Source organism: Hemitrygon akajei, chromosome 12 (assembly GCF_048418815.1).
Source record: "Hemitrygon akajei chromosome 12, sHemAka1.3, whole genome shotgun sequence".
NCBI classification, from domain to species: Eukaryota; Metazoa; Chordata; class Chondrichthyes; order Myliobatiformes; family Dasyatidae; genus Hemitrygon; species Hemitrygon akajei.
Window position 1 is genome coordinate 75,109,168 of NC_133135.1, and position 22,039 is coordinate 75,131,206.

The 22,039-nt window shown below is 39.6% G+C and overlaps 1 protein-coding gene across 1 annotated transcript in view; it reads right to left on the bottom strand.

Annotated features, from left to right (window-relative positions):
* The window catches only part of cdc73 (cell division cycle 73, Paf1/RNA polymerase II complex component, homolog (S. cerevisiae)), a 315,070-nt gene that overhangs the window by 179,432 nt on the left and 113,599 nt on the right, over positions 1 to 22,039 (bottom strand). The window contains exon 10 of the mRNA XM_073063512.1: positions 20,219 to 20,283. Within this exon, the coding sequence (XP_072919613.1) occupies positions 20,219 to 20,283 (65 nt within the window). The remainder of the gene's footprint in view (positions 1 to 20,218; positions 20,284 to 22,039) is intronic.

Below are 22,039 nucleotides of genomic sequence, written 5' to 3' on the forward strand. Positions count from 1 at the left end.
TAATGAAAAGAGAGCATGAAATAACAAGATAGAGTCTTTAAGGTGAGACCATCAGTTGTGGGAACACAAGAAATAGAGTGACTGTAATTATCCCCTTTGTTCAAGAGCCTGATGATTGAGGGGCAATAACTGTTATTGAACCTGGTCATGTGAGTCCTGAGACACTTCTACCTTCTATCTGATGCAGCAGAGAGAAAAGAGCATGGCTTGCGTGATGCAGATCTTTGATGATGGATGCTGCTTTGCTAAGGCAATGTTTCATGTAGATGAGCTCAATGGTTGGAAGGGCTTTACCCGTGATGTACTGGGCTGAATCCACCACCTTTTGCAGGATGTTCCGCTCAAAGGTTTGGTGTTCCCATACTAGGCAGTCAGCACACTTTTCACCAGACATCTATAGAACTCTGCCAAGCTTTTTGATGACCTGCCAAATGTCTGCAGAATCCTGAGGAAGCAGAGGCACTGTTGTGCTACATGGTGGGCCCAGAACAGGTCCTCTAAGATAGTGACACTAAGAAGTTTAAAGTTACTGACTCTCTCCACCTCTGATCAGTACTGGCCAAGAGGAAACCAGAGGTCTATGAGCCATTCCTGCTCCTGTTCCTTATGTCCTCTGGTTTCCTTCTCCTTAAGTCTACAATCAGTTCTATGGTCTTACTGGCATTGAGTAACAGGGTGTTGTTATTACACCACTTGGCCAAATTTTCAATCTCCCTCCTGTATGCTGATTCAGCACCACCTTTGATTTGGCCCACAACAGTAGTATCATTAGCAAACCTGTTTTCACCAGTTATGAAGAGGCACAAAACGTAATCTCTGTATTAAAAAAAATGAGTTGACCATTAACCTTCCTACCATCCAGTGTAAATATTATTTTGTTCTCTTTAAAACTGCAGAATATCAGATCTATCATCAAGAATAACCATCACCCTTAACAACTTTCACGTTAACTTCAAATCGTCCTCGAAATTAGCTGCCCAATTCTAATATTCACATTCTACTCTACTTCATTTGCCACCGTCACTGTAATCAGTATCGCCTGTAGTCTTTTGGTTCAGAATTTGGTGAAATTTTTTGCTCCCATACGACGACAACACATTACAGGCCCTTCAGCCCATGATGCCAAATTTAACTAAACCTACCTGTATGACAACTTCTGTACTTACAGAACCTGCAGAGACTTGGTAAACACGAGGAAATCTGCAGATGCTGGAAATTCAATTAACACACACAAAATGCTGGTGGAATGTTCCACCAGCATTTTGTGTGTAAGACTTGGTAAATACAGCCCAGTATATCAAAGGCACATCACTTCCTTCTATCTGGTCATCTACAGCAGGGGTTCTCAGCCTTTTTTATGCCATTAGTCAAGAGGTCTATGGACCCCAGGTTGGGAACATCTGATCTACAGACTGTGTAGCTTCAATAAGGCTAACAGAACTGTGAAGGATGCCTGCCACCCTGGCCATTCCTTCTCTCTCAGCTCAGAAATCTGAAAGCCAGGATTACAGGACTTAACAACAGCTTTTTCCCCCACTGCTACCAGGCTTCTGAACCAATTACCTCTCTCACATCTCTACCCTGGCCCTGACATTTTTAGAGTATATACCATATTCAAGGCAGTCTCAGCCATTGATTCGAACCTCCAATGCTGCTCTCAAAATAACTCACTTCTAAGATGGAATTTCCTTCAGATTTTGGATCACCATTTGACACAATGATTTGTAGCTGTGAACTTGCCCAAACACATGCTTGTCTTTACTTTGGTCTCTTAGTCTGCTGTAAGGCATTATACCTATTCATACTAGTTGCTCCTCTGGTGTAACCCATCTCTGTTCTATTAATACAAAGGGATAAAGTGATGAATGAAGAGGGAAGATCAAGGATTCACCTTAAAAATGCCATAACCCCACTCTCATTTGTCATGTCTACCTTGGAAATACAGTGACATGCACAACTATTTTGCCCCCATTCAAATCATCTTTTTACACTATTCCGTTTTATTCTCCAACTCTCACCAACAGCAAATGCTCCAAAATTTCAGACTTCATTATGACTAAGACTGAAACAAACCAGTTAGCTGCTTCTTTCACTCACCAACCTTCACTTAAACCCATCAGATAATTTTAATGCACCTCCCATTTCTCCCAGCTCTAACATTTTTCCTTTCTTGAACCTTATGTTGTTAACATTGTTAACAGTGTTCTCTCATCAGATTTATGTTCTCTCCTTCAAACAAAAACTCTTGGTTTTCTGACCTTGAAAATAACCATACCTCCAAACTTCTTTTCCAAAGACCTTAGAACTAATCAGTGTCCTAAATTCATGTATATTGATTAGAATTACTAATTTGGATCCCTCCAATTTGGTTGTACCTTCCATAATGTTATTAACACTTTCAATAAAATATAATTAAAACAAAGACAATCCAACTCTCTATTAACTTTTCAATCTGAGTACAGCCTCTGATATAGCAGCAGATTCTTCACCAATGTTCCCTCTAATTTTTGGTAGTCAGTGTGCACAAAAATCTTAGGTTGTGCAATTTTTTTTTCCTGTGACAAAGTAGGTTCGCACTGAATGCATACATGGCACAGTTTATGTAGGTTTACAAAATATTTGACATAAAACTGCACAGAATAACAACAAAATAACATACATATTTAAGTCACTCAGTTATTTTTTCTCTTTCCTGTCTTTGGGATTTACCCATTCTTTGTAAACTCTATCTAGACTAACAGAACGTCCATCCAATTGATAGCTTTTGATTCTCATTAACACATCCAAATGACATTCACCTGAACTTGACTTCTTTCCACGCATCACAAATCCATAGATCTTCACGGTGTGCCACAGAGTGCTGCTGAACTAAGTGTGGAATGTCCTGTTTAAGTCTTGCTGCAACACCATTAACTGCCCAACACTACTGACACTCCATCTGACATAAACATCACCATTTTATGGAGGTCAAGTTTCTTCTCTTCATAAAACTTCTTGAATGCTGAAACAATAGAAGCAGCATCACACGCCTGCAGCTGAACTATTCCGCCAAAAAACGTTTAATAAATAATACAATCCTGAGACCTGAATTTGAAGTACAGAATGAGACACTTGCTGACAGATATGTCTGGGGTTTCATCAACTGCTAAGGTGTGAAAACCTGCTGATGCTATTTCTTCAAAGATGTCTTTCTGAACAATATAGTTGATGGTCTCCAGAAATTTGAGCGCATAATTTCTGGTTCGCCAGCTGTCTGGGAGTTGAACATACTTTTCCATATGTTCATTAATGTGTTGAACTGAATGTAAAGAGTTGTTCATTTTAACAGCTAACAACACACTGTCGATAAGTACTTCGATCTCCTCTGGGTTTGACCGTATTCGCTCTCACTCATCTGCACTCAACCGTAACATGCGTAGCACACCTGTAATGGGTAATGATGGGTTCTGCTGCCTGAGCTTTTGTACACGGTCCAAATGCGATTTACTTGCCAAATTTGCAGTTCTTTTGTGCTTCACGCCCTTTGTTCTTTTGAATTCGACATAATGAATCAATATTTTTTCCAATAAAAACTTATTGGGCTGAGAGAAACATCAACATTGCTTCTCCCTATAGATGCTGCCTGGCCTGCTGCGTTCCACCAGCATTTTGTGTGTGTTGCTAGAAAAGACCATGTTCATATTGTACCATGTTTACATATCGATTTATAGGAGAATCATCTGCAATGGCTTCTCTTCCCCTAGCATATTGCTTTTCTGGTGTAATCCCTCCCCATCTACTTCTAGCCTCCTACTCTTAACCTTCGTATTTTCCCATGACATCTTCCAAAAACAAAACATAGGTTTCTGTCTTGCAATCACATACCTCACCACCAGCTAATATCATTTGTCCAAAACTTTTCTCCACTAAATATGAACACAAATGGAGTATTTGCCCCACCTCTACTTCCTAGTTGGCAATCCCAAACCTTTTCCTTTCGTGTCCAAATCCCCAAAATTAACTTGAATACATATTCACACAATCTTTCACTGCTTACTTCCATCTCTACACATCACCTCCCAGATTTGCCATATTGCCAACTCCTGTATCTGCCTCATTTGATAAAAATTTCTATGCATGCCTTTTGGTCAAAGTTAGATTTTTCTAATAAACTCCTGACCATCCTGCCCTGTTCTATTTTCTAAAGAAAATAAAGATGTATCAAAATCCTGCAGCTAATGTCTTAAATCAAACAAAGTTACATCCATCCAGTGTTTGTTGAATTATGCTGGCTTCTGATGAAACAATGTCTCAATTTTTTTAAATTTCATTCTGGTTCTTAAACCTCCCCATTGTCTCATCCTTCCCTTTCTGCAGCCTCTATTCATACAAAAAATTCTCAGTTGTCTGCATTTCCCCAATCCCATTTAGTCACGGAAGATACAAAACAGAAACAAGCATTTAGGTCCATTTTTTGCACCGACCATCAACTAACTCTTTATGATAATATCATATTAATCATTTTTAAATTCTCCCTACATTCTCATCAACTCTCCTCGGATTCTACTACTCATCTACATATGGTGGGGGGAGAGAGGGGAATTTACTGTGGTCAATTAACCTAGCAACTAGCATGCCTTTGTGATATGGGGAGGGGTAGGGCACTGGAGCTTCTGGAGGAAACCCATGTAGTCATAAGGAAAATGTTTAAATACCATATAGGCAGACTCAACATCAAGAGTCAACCTGAGTCAACCTGGCACGGTAAGGCAACAACTCTATTAGCTGCATCACAGTGCAGAACTAAGGACAGGCAAATATATATAAATCCACTGAGTTGCAAGTTTCCTTCCTCACTGTCATCAGATGCATTTCAAGGGACAAACAGAAACAAACAGCCTACACCTCTGCAGTTTCCACGCTAGGAGAGGCTTACATGTGGTTGTTATTTAACAAATGGCTGAGATTTGCTTGTTCAATGCTCATGCTGTAATATGCGAAACAAAAAAAACTGTTTTTTTAGTATTAAAAAATTACTAGATGCTTAAAATTAAAGGCCTAGCGTATAGTTTGTATATAGAAGTGCTAGTGGCAAGAAAAATTCTGTGATCACAGGGAATTCTCAACATAGGATCACCCAGGCCATGCTCTTTTCTCTCTGCTGCATCAGATAGAAAAGTAGATGCAATACATTTGAATTAAGCTTGAAGTTGGCAAGGAAAGGAGTGACAATAATAGATGGACAGAAGATAAGAGGACTGATTAAACACAAAAAGGAATAATGGTACATGGATAAATATATCAGTGCAGGAGTCAATAAAGAGAAACATGGACATGTCTAGGAGAGTCATTAATGTGACAACACAAACAGGCCAATAGCTGTACACCAACAAAGGAGCAATGATTATAACTGATCTTTGTTGAATTCAACATCCTGAAAGCTGTAAACTACCCAATCAAAACAAAAATTGTTCCTGGAGCCTTCATTGAGCTTTGAAACAATGGAAGTGAGAAAGGACAAAGAAAACAAACCCACCAATCATTGTGAATCCTACCTCCGGGATCAATGAAGTATCTATCTATCTACCTACTGGCTGAACATCACAGTCACTCAGTCCATGTCCTTAACACTATGTGAGATTGCATCATAAACTATATTAAATGGGAAGTTCTCCCTTTATTTGTGGACTAGGTTAACAGTAAGCCGTAAGAAATGAAAGGGGCCAGGTTGGAACTAATCAAGAAGTTGACCTGAGAACAGAAAAATAAGAAATAGCATTAACGTAGTCTAAAGCCCATCAACTACAGAGGAGGAAAATCACTAGATGAACACCAAATACTGGGCATCAAAAGCATCTATCTTTCCATCAAAAGAAATTACAATGGAAACAGTGGTGTGAAAAATCAAAGTTAAATCTGATAAATGGACAGAGAAACTAAGGCAGTCGAACAGAATTCTTGAAACTCAAGATTAGCAGCAAGTGCCAAGGGACTGTGGAAGCTACTGACCTTAGCAATAGATACTGATTGACATAAGCAAATATAGAGAAATAAAGGAAAGGGAGTAGAGAATCAGAAATAGATCTAAGAAGGAGTGTTAAAGAGAAGGAGAGTCAGTGAAATATTCTGTTTTCAAGTGGAAGAAGGACGTGGTGCATTATGGAAAAGGTGATCTGGGTTCCCTTTGCATTTCTCTGTGAATACAGAACACATTCAAAAATGTAAAGAACAAAGGAAATGCATTCAGGCATTGACGAGAGAATTTAAAAAGATGCCTTTGTCAGTTAGAAAAATAAAGGAAGAGATTTCATAAGGAGGCTCCAGTGTCACCAGTATATGAATCAAGGGAAACTAGTAATTAAGTGATTTGAGAGGTTGGTATTGGCTAGAATTAACTCCTGCCTCAACAAGGTCCTCCTCAGCCACACCTCAAGGATGCATGCTTAGCCCACTACACTGGTCTCTCTACAGGCATGAGAGTGTGGCTGGTATCTATAAATTCACCAAATACATAACTGTTGTTGGGCAGAATATCAATGGCTGATGAAGAGGCATACAGGAGTGAAATAGATCAGATGGTTGAGTGGTGTCACTTACAAGCTTACACTCAGCGTCAGTAAGACCAAGGAACTGACAGTCAGCTTCAGGAAGGAGAAATCAGGAGAATACATTGCAAACACGAGGAAATCTGCAGATGCCGGAAATTCAAGCAACACACACAAAATGCTGCTGGAACGCAGCAGGCCAGGCAGCATTGCTGTCGATGTTTCAGGCCGAGACCCTTCGTTAGGACATTGCAGTTGCCTTAGAGGGGTCAGCAGTGGAAAGAATGAGCAGCTTCAAATTCATGAGTACCATCATCTCAGAAGATCTACCCTGGGCCAAGATACTGATGCAATTACAAAGAAGGTATGCTATTGACTACATTTCATAAGGAATTTAAGGAGATTTGGAATGTTGCCAAAGACTCTTGCATGTTTCTGTTGATGTACCATCAAGAACTTTGTGACTGGTTGCATCGCCGTCAGGCACGGCGGTACCAATGTACAAACAAGATCACAAAAAGCTGCAGGGGTTGTAAACTCAATCAGCTCTAACATGGGCACAAGCTTCCCTGCCCTCAAGGATATCTTCAAAAGGCATCATCCATCATTTAGGACCCTCACCATCCCAGAACATGCTCTCTTCTCATTGCTACCATCAGGGAGGAGGTATAGGGGCCTCAAGACACATACTCAACACTTTAAGAACAGCTTCTCTCCCTTCCCCTTCAGATTTCTGAATGGACCATGAACACTAACTCAGTTTGTGTTCTCTTTTCATCACACTATTTATTTTTAAAATATATTTCTTATTGTAAGTTTTTTTTATGTATTGCACTGTAGTTCTGTCCAAAACAAATTTCATAACATACACTCAGTGGCCACTCTACTGGGTACACTTGTACACCTGCTCGTTAATGCAAGTATCTAATCAACCAATCATATGGCAGCAGCAATTCAATGCAGAAAAGCAAGTAGACATGGTCAAGAGACTCAGTTATTGTTCAGACCAAACATCAGAATGGGTAAGAAATGTTATCTAAGTGACTTTGACCATGAAATGATTGTTGGTGCTAGATTGAATGGTTTGAGTTATCTCAAAAACTGCTGGTCTCCTGGGGTTTTGATGCTTAACAGTCTCTCAGAGTTTAGAGAGAACAGTGCAAAAAAACAAAAAAAAACATCCAATGAGCATAGTTCTGTGAGCGAAAATGCTTAATTAATGAGAGTGAAAAGAGAGAATGGCCAGACTGGTTCAAGCTGGCAAGAAGGCAACAGTAACACAAATAACTATGCACTAAAACAGTGGTATACAGAAGAGCATCTCTGAATACATGTCAAGTCTTGAAGTGGATGGGCTACAGCTGCAGAAGACCACTGGGGGTACCTAATATAAAGTGGCCACTAAGTGTGTGTCGGTGATAATAAACATGATTCTGATTCTTTGCCACAATTTTGGACATGAAATTCAGTAGGAAATGCTGTACCACTCACTTCCTCACACCAGCTCTTTGTTTCACATGCAGAATCCTACCAATAGAGGTGATACACATAGGCAGAAAGGGAATTTACAAGAGAGCTTAGCCAAATAAATCCAGGTCAAGTGTCAGCACCTCTCAGAGTGTGGTACAAATGGTGGGTGGCAGAGTACGTGCACAGATTTCTGAGAGTTAGCACATCCTGTAGGTGAAGGACATACAGAAATTCAGTGGGACTTAAGTGAACCCCAGCACAAGTTCAAGAGGAAGTGAAGCAGCCCCACCCTCTGGACAAGCAGTACAACTGCCAGCTTGCTCACTCCTTGAGCCTCATTTAAGAATCATGTCTGGCGAATCCTGATTGCCAATGGAAACTAAAAGCCAACACTATTCACAGCAGACAGAAGATTTTTTTTAAAGTATAACAAATGTTTACGTACTTCAAGCTGCTCATCTTCTTCACCTCACAAATAAATAAGCCAGCACATCATAAATTATCACCATTAACATGAAACCAATCACTTTGCTGCAATTTTGTTTACAATGTCTGCAGCTTAGCTGCAATTTTCTGAAGTTTATCCTTTAGGCTGTCACTGACATATTTTGTGCTTAGAAACAGAAAACCTACAGCACAATACAGGTCTTTTGGCCCACAAAGCTGTGCCGAACATGTCCTTACCTGAGAAATTACGTAGGGTTACCCATAGCCCTCTATTTTTCTAAGCTCCATATACCTGCCCAGGAGTCTCTTAAAGACCCTACCGTATCCGCCTCCACCACCATCGTCAGAAGCCCATTCCACGCACTCACCACTCTCTGCGAAAAATACTTACCCCTGATATCTCCTCTGTATCTACTTCCAGGCACTTTAAAACTGTGCCCTCCCATGCTAGCCATTTCAGCCATGGGAAAAAGCCTCCAACTATCCACATGATCAATGCCTCTCATCATCTTATACACCTCTATCAGGTCACCTCTCATCCTCCATCGCTCCAAGGAAAAAAGGCCAAGTTCACTCATTCTATTGTCATAAGGCATGCTCCCCAATCCAGGCAACATCCTTGTAAATCTCCTCTGCACCCTTTCTATGGTTCTCCTCCATACCCTTTCTACTCCAAGTGATATATGACCAGGGTCCTATATAGCCGCAACATTATCTATCTTGTATTGCTTAAGGAGCAAGATTATGAATAGCTAGGTGGTTACATATCAGAAATGTAAACAGTAAGTCTGCTGTCTGCTGTATTAGCATATATGATCTTTTATCCATCTTCTGATTAAAGCCTTTAATTAATCTTGGTGATTAATTGTCAATGCAGACTGTTAAGCTAAATCACTGAAGTCTAAAGAAGTGGCTTAGTTGGAACCAAAAGACCACTCGGTACAATTTGCCCCTGCACCCGATAGCGCCTTAAAGTAAGTAGCTGTTGTAACAAGACATCAACACAAAGTCAGCTACAAATGTTTAAACATTTTCTAAGATAATACTTTGTCAAGTTGTCCTCAGAAGATGTTTCTGTGTGTGCGCACACGCACAAAGAACTAATCACATTTTTACCAGTTTTATGTTAAGCTATTCTTATTGAAGTATATGACTCTTCGTGCCATTAAAACTCTTGAGTGAAATCACATTAAATGCAAATAAGTAAAAATGGCAAATTTGACTGAATCAGATTTCATTTCCACAGTATCTCTTTAAGATCCAGCTTTGGCATTAAGGCACTGGCATTATGGGCTGAAAGGCCTGTTCCTATACTATACTGTTCCATGTTCTTAATCATACTGTTGCTCTACTAAATGCCATGCATCCATTTTTAAAGAGTTTATATCAAGCATTTGTGAACATTTTAAACTAAACCTGCATGCACACAGACTGCTGACAAAAATACATAAACTAAACTTCAAAACAAAATTTATGCTCAAATAAGATGGAAACATCCATCTCCTCCATTTAGCTGCAGGTTTCTTACCAAGTAAATTTACAAAACAGATGTTTTCATATTTAAAGAATAATCAAAATCACGGAAATTGTATCTTGTGGTGTCCCTTTAGCAAAATAGGTTAACTAGGAACATCAAACATAACTTATATGCATGCAATAGGCTGCTTCAAATGAGTACACATGGTGCAAGCTCCCTACTTTAAGTGAAGAATCATATCTGTCTAATAATTTAACTTTGATCTGTCCTTGCTTCTTAGGGCGTGGAATGAATAATTAAACAGGACTAAGGAAGCAGGCACATAAAATTTGAAGTGTTTTATGCTCTTTTTATTCAGTTTTCACCTTGGCTACAGCACGAATATATTCTCCTGATGAAAGTCAGTTCTTTGGGCATCAGGGAAATATACAGCAGAGAAGAAAATGAAACTTGATTGAATCAGGCTAGAGAAATTAAAATAGAGTGCACCTGTCAGTGCCATCAAATTATAATATCCAACAAAATGAAAGAATCTTGTATATTTCACACCTAGGATGGCTCACTTTGTGAATGTCTTTACTTTTTCTAGTCCCCACTTCCTTGGTCTCAAAATGTAGAATTTCCTTTTCACAGCGAACTACAGATTCATAACAATAAACTTTTGCAGGCTTAAAAACACCTAATGCAACAAAATGCCCATTGTGAACTAATATCTTAATAACACAATATTTTTCAATGGTTCAATTTAATATCAGACAAAGCATACAGTATTCAACCTGAAATCCTTACAAACATCCACAAAACAGAGAAAAAAAACAAGAATGAATGACAGAAAAATGTTAGAACCGCCAAAGCCCCCCATTCCTCACATACACAAGAGCAACAAAAGCATCAACGCTCCCCCTCACCCCACTTGCTCCAACAAAAGCATCAATCCCCCAACCCCACCACTCACCATGCAAGCAACAGCAAAGCTCCCAGAGAGCATGACCATCAAAAATTACTGTCTATCCTGATACTCTGACATCTCAGGCAGACACTCTCTCTCACTAGCAAGGAAGTTTTCAAACAGAATAAATGTATAAATCCTCCAAAAATATAAGTTAAACCACTGAAAAATTATGCCTCATTAACATCAAGAACAGCGAGATCTTGCCATTTATTTTTATTCACCAATATTTTCAATTCTACGCAGAACAAAGTTATATTTTCTTGCATTTCAAACCTAACAGCAATCAAGTAGAACCTTAAATTATCTGCAAATTTACCAGCTACAGAGCCTTCCAAATTACCACCATTTAAGAAACTAATAATAATGGCCTGAAGAACTCACCTACAAATTTCAGAAACATTTCAAAATAATACAACTGGAAAAAAATTTAAAATACACAGAAGATACATTGCTAAGGAATATTAAATTAAAAAGCAAAGCTTCAAGGAATTTGGGCTTGCAATACTGATCTTACTTTCTATTAATGCTAGATTAAAAAGGAAAATTCTGTATTAGTCAAGATATATAGTCATTATGATTAGGCCCATTGTGCTGTTAACTGCTAAAATAATTGCAAGCATTCCACAAAGGAGACTTAATTTTGAAAAGACCAGGAAACTATGTGAAATGGCGCATTTGATTCCATATATTACAAAATTAAATGTTGATTTTAATTGGTAATTTTCTTCCTTGTTTTAAGAAATAACAAATCTGGAGTCACCAGAAAGCTGAACACACATATCCAAGAACAACTGAATTCATGTTTCATTTACTCATTTTTAAGGAAGAGCATATTACTAGTATTTAATAATGTAGAGGAAATAACAGGCAGAATAGACAAAGGAGAGTCAGTGGATGTTGTTATATTGATTTTCAGAAGACCTTTCACATGGTGCCACAATGAGGCTGCTTAACAGGATAAGATTCAATGATATTACAGGATAGATACTAGCATGGATAAAAGACTGGCTGACTGGCAGGAGGCAAAGAGTGGGAATAAAGGGGGCCTTTTCTGGTTGTCTGCCAGTGACGTGGTGTTCCGCAAGGGTTAGTGTTGGAACCACTTCTTTTCGGCCAAGTCTTGCTACAGTGGAATTTCAGTCATGGAGTGTAGCTGGTTCTGTACATCTGTAGTTTATTTGTAAGCCTGAGGAGTCATGGCAGAATAAATCTTGTGTGCTTGTCACATCCACTGCTCTAATCAACAAAAATCCTTATCTGTGCAGCTTGAACAAGTTTTCAGTGTAAAGAAAGACCATAAAGCAGCTCCTTTGAGAGAGTGAGTTAGTTACAGTTAGAGTTACTACCTACTGCTGTGTTACTTGGTCATATTGCCTTATTGTTATTTCTGTTATGAACATTTAATAAAACAACTGAAATCATAAGATTTGCACCTCATTCTTGACTTCCAAAGATCCTTCTGGACAATATTATCTCCAGAGCAAACATTACTCTCACTTAGTCTCTTTGATCCACATTTGGACAAAGCCTTGGAATGGTGACAAAGGGACAATAGGAATAGGTCCTTCAATCCATGACAACTCTCATCCACAGAAATCTTACATTAATTGCACTTGTTAATTGACCTACATTCCTATCAACTCTCCTCACCCCTACAGTCTACCACCTACCGACTCACAAGGAGCAATATACATTGTCCAGCTGATCTACCATCCCACAATTCTTTGGATTTAGGAGGCAATTGGTACATCTGGAGGAAACCATGTGGTCACAGGGACAGCATGGAGACTTCAGACAGAAAGCAACCATGATCAAGATTGAACCAGCAAGAAGACAAATGGAATGTTGGCCATTGCTAGAGGGAATTAATTTAAGAGCAGGGAGGTCATGCTACAAATGTACAGGGTACTAGTGAGGCCACATCTGGAGTAATGTGCGCAGTTCTGGTCTCCTTACTTGAGGAAGGATATATTGGCTTTGGAGGCAGTGCAGAGGAGGTTCACTATGCTGATTCCAGAGATGAGGGGGTTAGACGATGAGGAGAGATTGTGTCGCCTGGGACTGTACTCACTGTAATTCAGAAGAATAAGAGATCTCAAAGAAACATATAAAATTATGAAAGGAATAGATAAGATAGAGGCAGAAAAGTTGTTACCACTGATAGATGAAACTAGAATAGGGGACATAGCCTCAAGATTCAGGGAAGTAGATTTAGGACGGAGATGAGGAGGAACTGCTTTTCCAAGAGAGTAATGAATCTGTGGAATTCTCTGTCCAATAAAGCAGTGGAGGCTACCTCAGTAAATATATTTAAGGCTGAATAGATTATTGCATATTAGGGAATTAAGGGTTATGGAGAAAAGGCAGGTAGGTGGAGATGAGTTCATGGCTAGATTAGCCATCATCTTATTGAATGGTGGGGCAGGCTCAATGAGCCAGATGGCCCAATCCTGCTCGTATTTCTTATGTTCTTCTTGAAATGGGTTGCCATTGGGAGAGCTGCCTTTCACAGTGGACAGAGCAAAGGTGAGCGTTAGACTGCTCAACAGAACCTTTACCATCCTTTCTCAGCTGTCAACACCATTTGTATTACACTCTCTCTTGATTTCCCTAACACAAGGGTTCATTTTGTTCTGTCCACCTCTCCTTTTATTTTGCAACAGAACAAACGCATATCAAATTTATTGAAGGAAAAAAGGGTCTCTACCCAAAATGGCAATTGTTTATTCATTTTCATAGATGCTAACTGACTTGCTGAGGTTCTCCAGTATTCTGTGTGTGTTGCTTTGGATTTTCAGCATCTGCAGACTTTCTTGTGTTTGTGACTTGCTTCTCAAGTTTTCCTACTTCTGGCAGAAGGTCATCAAACAAAAATATTAACACTGCAGGATGATTTGCTGAATACTTTCTAAAGTTTCCATTTTTATTTCAGACATATCGTACATTTGTAGTTTTATTTTGCTGTCAGAACTGGCAGGCTCAGCACTTATTAATTTCTCTCTCTCTCAACATTTTTTAATTGGAGTACCAGCTAAAGGTGTTTTCTGTTAAATAAGAAGCAATGCAGACAAGGGGCAGGCTGATCAGCAATTCAGGTCATTAGTCTTTCCAATAGTCATTTCTGAGAACGGGTCATCAGTTGTAATCTTTACTTAGTAACAATATTATCATCAATGTGCCTGAACACCCAATCAGATTGACGAATTCTCACACATGCAAAACAAGGAAATAATAAAATAAAAAACAGTTTGTGTATAAGGAGAAGGTGGGAGTGGAGGATGCTATCACGTATTTGCTGCACAAATCACTCTCTCACCTAGAGGGGGTCAGTTGTGCTGTGAGGATTACATTCCTTGACCTCTCTAGTGCCTTTAACACCATCCAGCCCAAGATCTTAAGGCACAAACTAACGGAGATGGGAGTAGACTCTCACATGGTGGATTGGATAGTGGACTACTTGACAGATAGACCTCAGTATGTGCGGTTGGGAGACTGTAGGTCTGACACGGTGGTCAGCAGCACAGGGGCGCCGCAGGGAACCGTACTCTCTCCGGTCCTGTTCACCCTGTACACATCAGACTTCCAATATAACTCGGAGTCCTGCCATGTGCAGAAGTTCGCTGATGACACGGCCATAGTGGGGTGTGTCAGGAATGGACAGGAGGAGGAGTATAGGAAACTGATACAGGACTTTGTGATATGGTGCAACTCAAACTACCTGCGTCTCAATATCACCAAGACCAAGGAGATGGTGGTGGACTTTAGGAGATCTAGGCCTCATATGGAGCCAGTGATCATTAATGGAGAATGTGTGGAGCAGGTTAAGACCTACAAGTATCTGGGAGTACAGTTAGACGAGAAGCTAGACTGGACTGCCAACACAGATGCCTTGTGCAGGAAGGCACAGAGTCGACTGTACTTCCTAAGAAGGTTGGCGTCATTCAATGTCTGTAGTGAGATGCTGAAGATGTTCTATAGGTCAGTTGTGGAGAGCGCCCTCTTCTTTGTGGTGGCGTGTTGGGGAGGAAGCATTAAGAAGAGGGACGCCTACGTCTTAATAAGCTGGTAAGGAAGGCGGGCTCTGTCGTGGGCAAAGTACTGGAGAGTTTAGCATCGGTAGCTGAGCGAAGGGCGCTGAGTAGGCTACGGTCAATTATGGATAACTCTGAACATCCTCTACATAGCACCATCCAGAGACAGAGAAGCAGTTTCAGCGACAGGTTACTATCGATGCAATGCTCCTCAGACAGGATGAAGAGGTCAATACTCCCCAATGCCATTAGGCTTTACAATTCTACCGCCAGGACTTAAGAACTTTTTAAAAGCTATTATTAATGCTTTTTGAGATAGTGATTTAGATGCATATCATATTTTTACTGAGTTAAGTATTGTATGTAATTAGTTTTGCTACAACAAGTGTATGGGACATTGGAAAAAAGTTGAATTTCCCCATGGGGATGAATAAAGTATCTATCTATCTATCTATCTATCTATCTAATAACTTAAACATACTCCATAGAACTAAATAAATATCAAAGCATACATTTAAAATGAGAACAGAGCCAAAGCTTCTATTTTTAAATGCAAAATTTACCATAGGAACATCAAAAATATTACAAAGTTACTTTTTGTGGAAAGTTTACAAATAATGATTAAAGTGTAAAAATCACTTGCAGCTGATGCAATAAACTGCAAGAATAGTTCCAGACTATCTAACTTATTCTAACATCGCTGTTAGGAATAAGTAAATAAGAAAGAGACTTCCTGTAAGATGGCGGCACGCTTGAATGTAGCTGCCACTCCAGGGCCAATCAAAGGTGTATTGTTCATCCTTTATGTCTCTCTTACGACTGTAAGTCACCGCTGGATGCTAAGAACATCAAGTACTGCAGGACTGTCCCATCAGCGAGTTACTCAACAACAATGGAGTTGGACTTGTTGCACACTGTTATTGTATTGTCATCAGGGCAAGTTGCATACCCCTGTGCCAGGATGATGCGCAGTACAAAAATCGGTGTGAATGATTGTCTTGGACATGTTTCTGGTGATCACAAGACCCTGTCAGATATTGTTAATGTAGAATACTGCAAAGTCCAGTTCACTGGTTCATTGATGAGACCAACAACGGGGAGGCATGCTGTCTCGGTCAACATGCCTCAGACTCACTTGTTGCAGTTGCCAGTGAAAGAGATTCCAGAGATGCCTGTGTGCTGCTGGATTTTATTCTGGGTGGGGACTGGCCCCTCCCATTGGTGCTGTTCTCCAGTGTTCATTCAGTGGAAGAATAAGCTAGACCAGGACAGCTCAGGGACTTGGGCTATATTATTTCATTTCACTTTGTTACTGAATGTTTTCCTGAAATCATAACCATATGTACTATTTGTGCAGAATGCAGTGTGCTGTGTACAATGTGTTTTGCACCTTTGCACCAGAAGAACACACTCTTGTTTGAACATAAGAAATAGGAGCAGCAGTAGGCCATCTGGCCCATCGAGCCTGCTCCACCACTCAAGAAGATCATGGCTGATCTGACCATGGACTCATCTCCGCCTATCTGCCTTTTCTCCATAACCCTCAATACCCCTACTATGGAAAATTCTATCCAATCTTGTCTTAAATATATTTACTGAGGTAGCCTTCACTGCTTCATTGGCTATATTCATGTATGGCTGAATGATAATTAAACTTCAAACTTTTCTAGACTCAAGGAAATTGGAATTATAGAGTTGTACAGCATGGAAACCAGCCACTGGCCTAACAGTCATACCAAGCAAGGTGCTTTCCTCAGCTGATCCCATTTGCCTGTATTTAGCCCATATCCCTCTACCGAAACCTTTGTTATATATAAATCTGTCTAAATTGTCTTTCAAATGCTGTAACTGCGTTGGAGCTACCACTTTCTCTGGTAGCTTATTCCATATGCTATCTGCCCTCTGTGTGGAAAAACCTGTCTCTCAGGTCCCCTTCAAATCTTTCACTATTCTGAGGAAAAAATTTGAATATCTACCTTTTCTATACCTCTCATGATTTTATAAACTTCTATTATGTCACCTGGCAGACTCATTCACTCCAGGGAAAAAGAGTCCCAACGTATCCAGTCTCACCTCATAACCTAAGTCCGCCACTCCTGGCAAGATCCTTGTGAATCTTTTCTGCACTCATATCCTTCCTATAGTATGGTGATCATGTAATTTTAATTTCCTACATTGTATTTAATTATTTGTCCTTGCTGAGAATGAAAATTCAGGGTTCAGAGATTCTCCAAGGTTTTTCCACCTTGTCTCCTCTGCACGTCTATTTGTTCTTATATCTGCATTTCCAGTTTCCAAACTCATTCAAAGTCACAACAATCTCAATTTCTTTCTAGAGATTGAAATGACTGCTAACCAGTTTACTGCAACTTGTCCGTTAACCACTTTCTCTACATATACACACTCAATTACTACCGGTAATTACAGCTGCAAACTCTAGGCCATTAGATTTCTCTATTCCATATATGTGCAGTCACTACTGATTTAAATGCTGGATAAACATTGTGATTGGAAACTACTTACTAATCCTGTAACCTGAAATTAGTTGAACAATGAAAAGACCAATGTTAAAATTATCCTTCAGCACTCCTGCAGACTTGTACTCTTTTACAATGGATCCATGGTGTGTAGAGGTTTGGCCATTAAGACCACACTGCGTACAACAAAAGTGAGTGTTTGAAGTATATGACATTTGCCATTAAATAAACAGCTATTTTTTTTCCTTCTGGTTCTGTTATTATTTTTGGAAACTGAGAGAAAGTTGATCAGCTACCTTTACCAGCAATTCAAATTAAACATTTCTTGCAGTCTGCACTTCAGAACTAATGCGCAGTATCTAAACTGAGCTGCATGAATGATAAATGCTGCAATGCGACTTGTCAAGTCGATCATTTACTTTACAGTTGCACCATGCTCCTGAACACTAGCCATTATTCCATGATGATGCAAACTGTATTCCCAGATGATAGTCCCACCACCATTTGCCATTGAGTGCACCTTAATTCAATTTCATAGAAAGATAGAAAACCTACAGCACAATACGGGCCCTTACTTTAGAAATTACTTAGGGGTACCCATAGCCCTCTATTTTTCTAAGCTCCATGTACCTGTCCAAGAGTCTCTTAAAAGACCCTATTGCATCTGCCTCCACCATTGTTTCCGGCAGCCTGTTCCATACACTCACCACTCTCTGCCTATCAATCTTACCCCTGACATCTCCTCTGTACCTACTTCCAGGCACCTTAAAACTGCCTTCTCGTGTTAGCTATTTCAGCCTTGGGAAAGCCTCTGACTAACCATACAATCAATGCCTCTCATCATCTTATACACCTCTATCACACCGCCTCTCATCCTTCGCTGCTCCAAGGAAAAAAGGCTGAGTTCACTCAACCTACTCTCATAAGACATGCTCCCCAATCCAGGCAAACATCCTTGTAAGTCTCCTCTGCACCCTTCCTATAGTTTCCACATCCTTCCTGTAGTGAGGTGACCAGAAATGAGCACAGTACTCCAAGTGGAGTCTGACTAGGGTCCTATATAGCTGTAATATTACCTCTTGGCTCTTGAACTCAATCCTATGGCTGATGAAGGCCAATACACCATATGCCTTCTTAACCACACAGTCAACCTTCACAGCAGCTTTGAGTGTCCTATGGACTTGGACAACAAGATCCCTCTGAATCTCCACACCACCAAGAGTCTTACCATTAATACTATATTCTGCCATCATATCTGACCTACCAAATTGAACCACCTCACACTTATCTGGGTTGAACTCCATCTGCCATTTCTCAGCCCAGTTTTGCAACTATCGATGTCCTGCTGTAACCTCTGACCGCCCTCCACACTATCCACAACACCTACAACCTTCCTCTTCCAGGTCATTTATAAACATCATTAAGAGAAGGGGTCCTAGAGGTGTCATTCTGCGTCTCTAACGGAGGCCTTTAGGTTCAGACCCAGGGAATAATTGTCAAGCAGTTTACTTAAATGTACATACTATTTATTAGCAAGCTTGTGCTCTCAGTTGGTAAAAAAGGGTCCCTGTTCACTGAGCTTGGGAAAATCTGCAGCCAACTGAGCCCCGAATACTGTGCAGAGCTGTTGATATACATTATTATCACATATTTTGATCAGGGTAGACAGAGAAGCTTCTCAAGCAACAAACACTTCTTTGTTCATATATAATTCTCACAGCACGACTTGTCAAGCTGCGAATAAGCCAGTTAGGTTTTAGCCCTTTTAATTCTGCATATATTTCCTCAGAGGCACACCACTGGTCACCAACCTCCATGCAGAATATGACTCATCTACAACCACTCTTTGCCTTCTGTGGGCAAACCAATTCTGGATCCACAAAACAAAGTCCCCTTGGATCCCATGCCTCCTTTCTTTCTTAATAAGCCTTGCATGGGGTACCTTATCAAATGCCTTGCTGAAATCCATATACACTACATCTACTGCTCCACCTGTATCAATGTGTTTAGTCACATCCTCAAAAAATTCAATCAGGCTTGTAAGGCACGATCTGCCTTTGACAAAGCCATGCTGACTACTCCTAATCATATTATGCCTTTTCTCCAAATGTTCATAAATCCTGCCTCTCAGGATCTTCTCCATCAACTTAATAAACAATGAAGTAAGACTCACTAGTCTATAATTTCCTGGACTAACTCTACCTCCATTTCTTGAATAAGGGAACAACATCTGCAATCCTCCAATCCTCCGGAACTTCTCCCATCCCCACTGATGATGTAAAGATCATTGCCAGAGGCTTAGCTATCTCCTCCCTCACCTCCCACAGTAGCCTGGGGTATATCTCAACCAGTTCCAGTGACTTATCCAACTTGATGCTTTCCAAAAGCTCCAGAATATCCTCTTTCTTAATGTCTATATGCTCAAGCTTTTCAATCCACTGTAAGTCATCCTACAATCGCCAAGGTCCTTTTCCCCTTTCACAGAATTAGTACAGTGTTCAAATTAAATATGGCTGTAATTAACTAATTAAATATGCAAACTAAAATTGTTTTAAAAGTGTACATCAAGACAAAGCATCATTTCCCTCAAGGTACATACTAATTCAAGCAGCTTTAATTAAAATTTAATCCTTTGAGGTGATTAATTTTAGTAAGGATTTCATTTGTTATCATTTGGAATAAAAGCATACATGTGCAAAAAAATTTTTAAATGCCACAAAATGAAGACTGTTTAGTTTCTCTTCAAATCTATTCCATCCAAGTACAACAAACCTTGCACAAAAATGTGTAATTAAATCCCAAATATCTGCTTTATTTGAAGAATGGGAAACAGCACCTACCGTCACAGACTTCAGGGTCATGCCGTGATACGTGCCCATTGTATCAATCTTGAAACCTTCCGTTTCTACAAAAACAAATCAACAACTTAAGTTCAATGTGATGTAAACAAAACATTAGAGCCTTGAATTATAAAATGGCAAAGTGGCAAATTTAACAACTCATCTACATATAGGGAAATCGTACATGCAGAGGTGTGAATACACTTAAAAATTCTAAAAAGGGGATATAATGGCAACGTGAGGGAGACAATATAATAAAGCAAATCAAACATCAACATGTATTCATCAAACATAATTAAAATTCTACAATTTCCCAATCATTCTCAATCTCATGAAAGAACATGTTTATTGATCCAAGAACATGTTAAGAGCTGAAAAATGAGGGTAACAAGGAGCATGAATCTTTACCAAGATAGCCCAACTGAGCAGAATTGTGGCAGGTAATTGCACCACTTTTGTATCATCCCACTTGTAATCAGAAAGCACAACATTGTTGGAATCAATGTGATACTTCTGGATTGCACAACTTAACTACAGGTTAATTACATAAAATGAGAGTTCACTGCAGTTTGCTGAATGAGGTGTTATCCTTATTTACACCCCTGTGCCTTATTTCTCAAATTAAAATAAGGAGAAAAATTTTAGCTGAAAAGTAATACAATAGGCTGGATTAACATAAATGTCCCAAAAAGTTCGCTGAAGCAGCTTGTTACATTTTTTGTACAACCCAATCACAAAAAAAGCACAACTATGTTGCACAAGACAATGAGAAATTCTAATTTGAACTAAAGCAACAATGCACCCCACCCCACTTCTACCTGCCTGTCCTTTCGATGGAAGGTATGTCATCCCAATTACGATCCTCTTCAGCCATGACTGAGTGATGTTCATGTCATACCTGCCAATCTCCAACTGTACAGTATCATTCACCTTATTCCATATACTGCATGCATTCAAATATAACACCTTCAATCCTGTACTCATCACCCTTTTCTATTTTGCCACCATGTTTTGTACACTTCAACTCCTCCCACTGTCTGCAATTTTGCTCCATCATCAACACAATGCATCAACTTCACTCCAGGGCTGAGGTTGGCTAAGATCAAGGTAAACACATTCAATATAGAATATGTGTAGTTAGCACAGGTATTCAGAGAAATAATTTGGATCTACTACGCACTTTTTATCATGACATTCAAAACTACTTGACAAGCAGTAAGGTATTTTTTTCCCCACTGACCAAACAGATTGGAAATTCCAGCAGTTCCAACACAAGAAAGATAAATGGCAAGATAATCTGCTCTAACAGTATCGCTACAAAGATAAATGTTGTTCAGGACATCTGGAGACAAATCCCCTGTTGACCTTTGAAAAGTGCCATGGGATATTTTGATATTTTTTGTTCATTTATCATCTTAACTGAAAGACAGAACCTGCTTTACTATAATATTCTCGAAATACCGTACTGAAGTTTCCTTTGGAGGAGATCAAACCCATGGTCATTTAACAGAAAGGCATGTGAACTACTACTGAGTCACACCTCACAATCAATGTTACGTTCTGTTAATTTAACGTGAAGAAGTCTTAGTTGAGGAAAAATGAAAATTTCACTTAGGTTGTGTTACGTTCCCCAGTAACCGGGTGACTTATCAGCAAAGATAGATAGGTCCGCTGAAGCCTGATGTTACTATTTTCAAACGTTTTTATTTATAAAGGGGCACAAACGTATGGTTAATACAAAACATTCAGATCATATACGTCGTCACAACTCAATCTAAAGCACAGGTATAGTAATAATCAGAAATAAGCTCTATCGTTGTC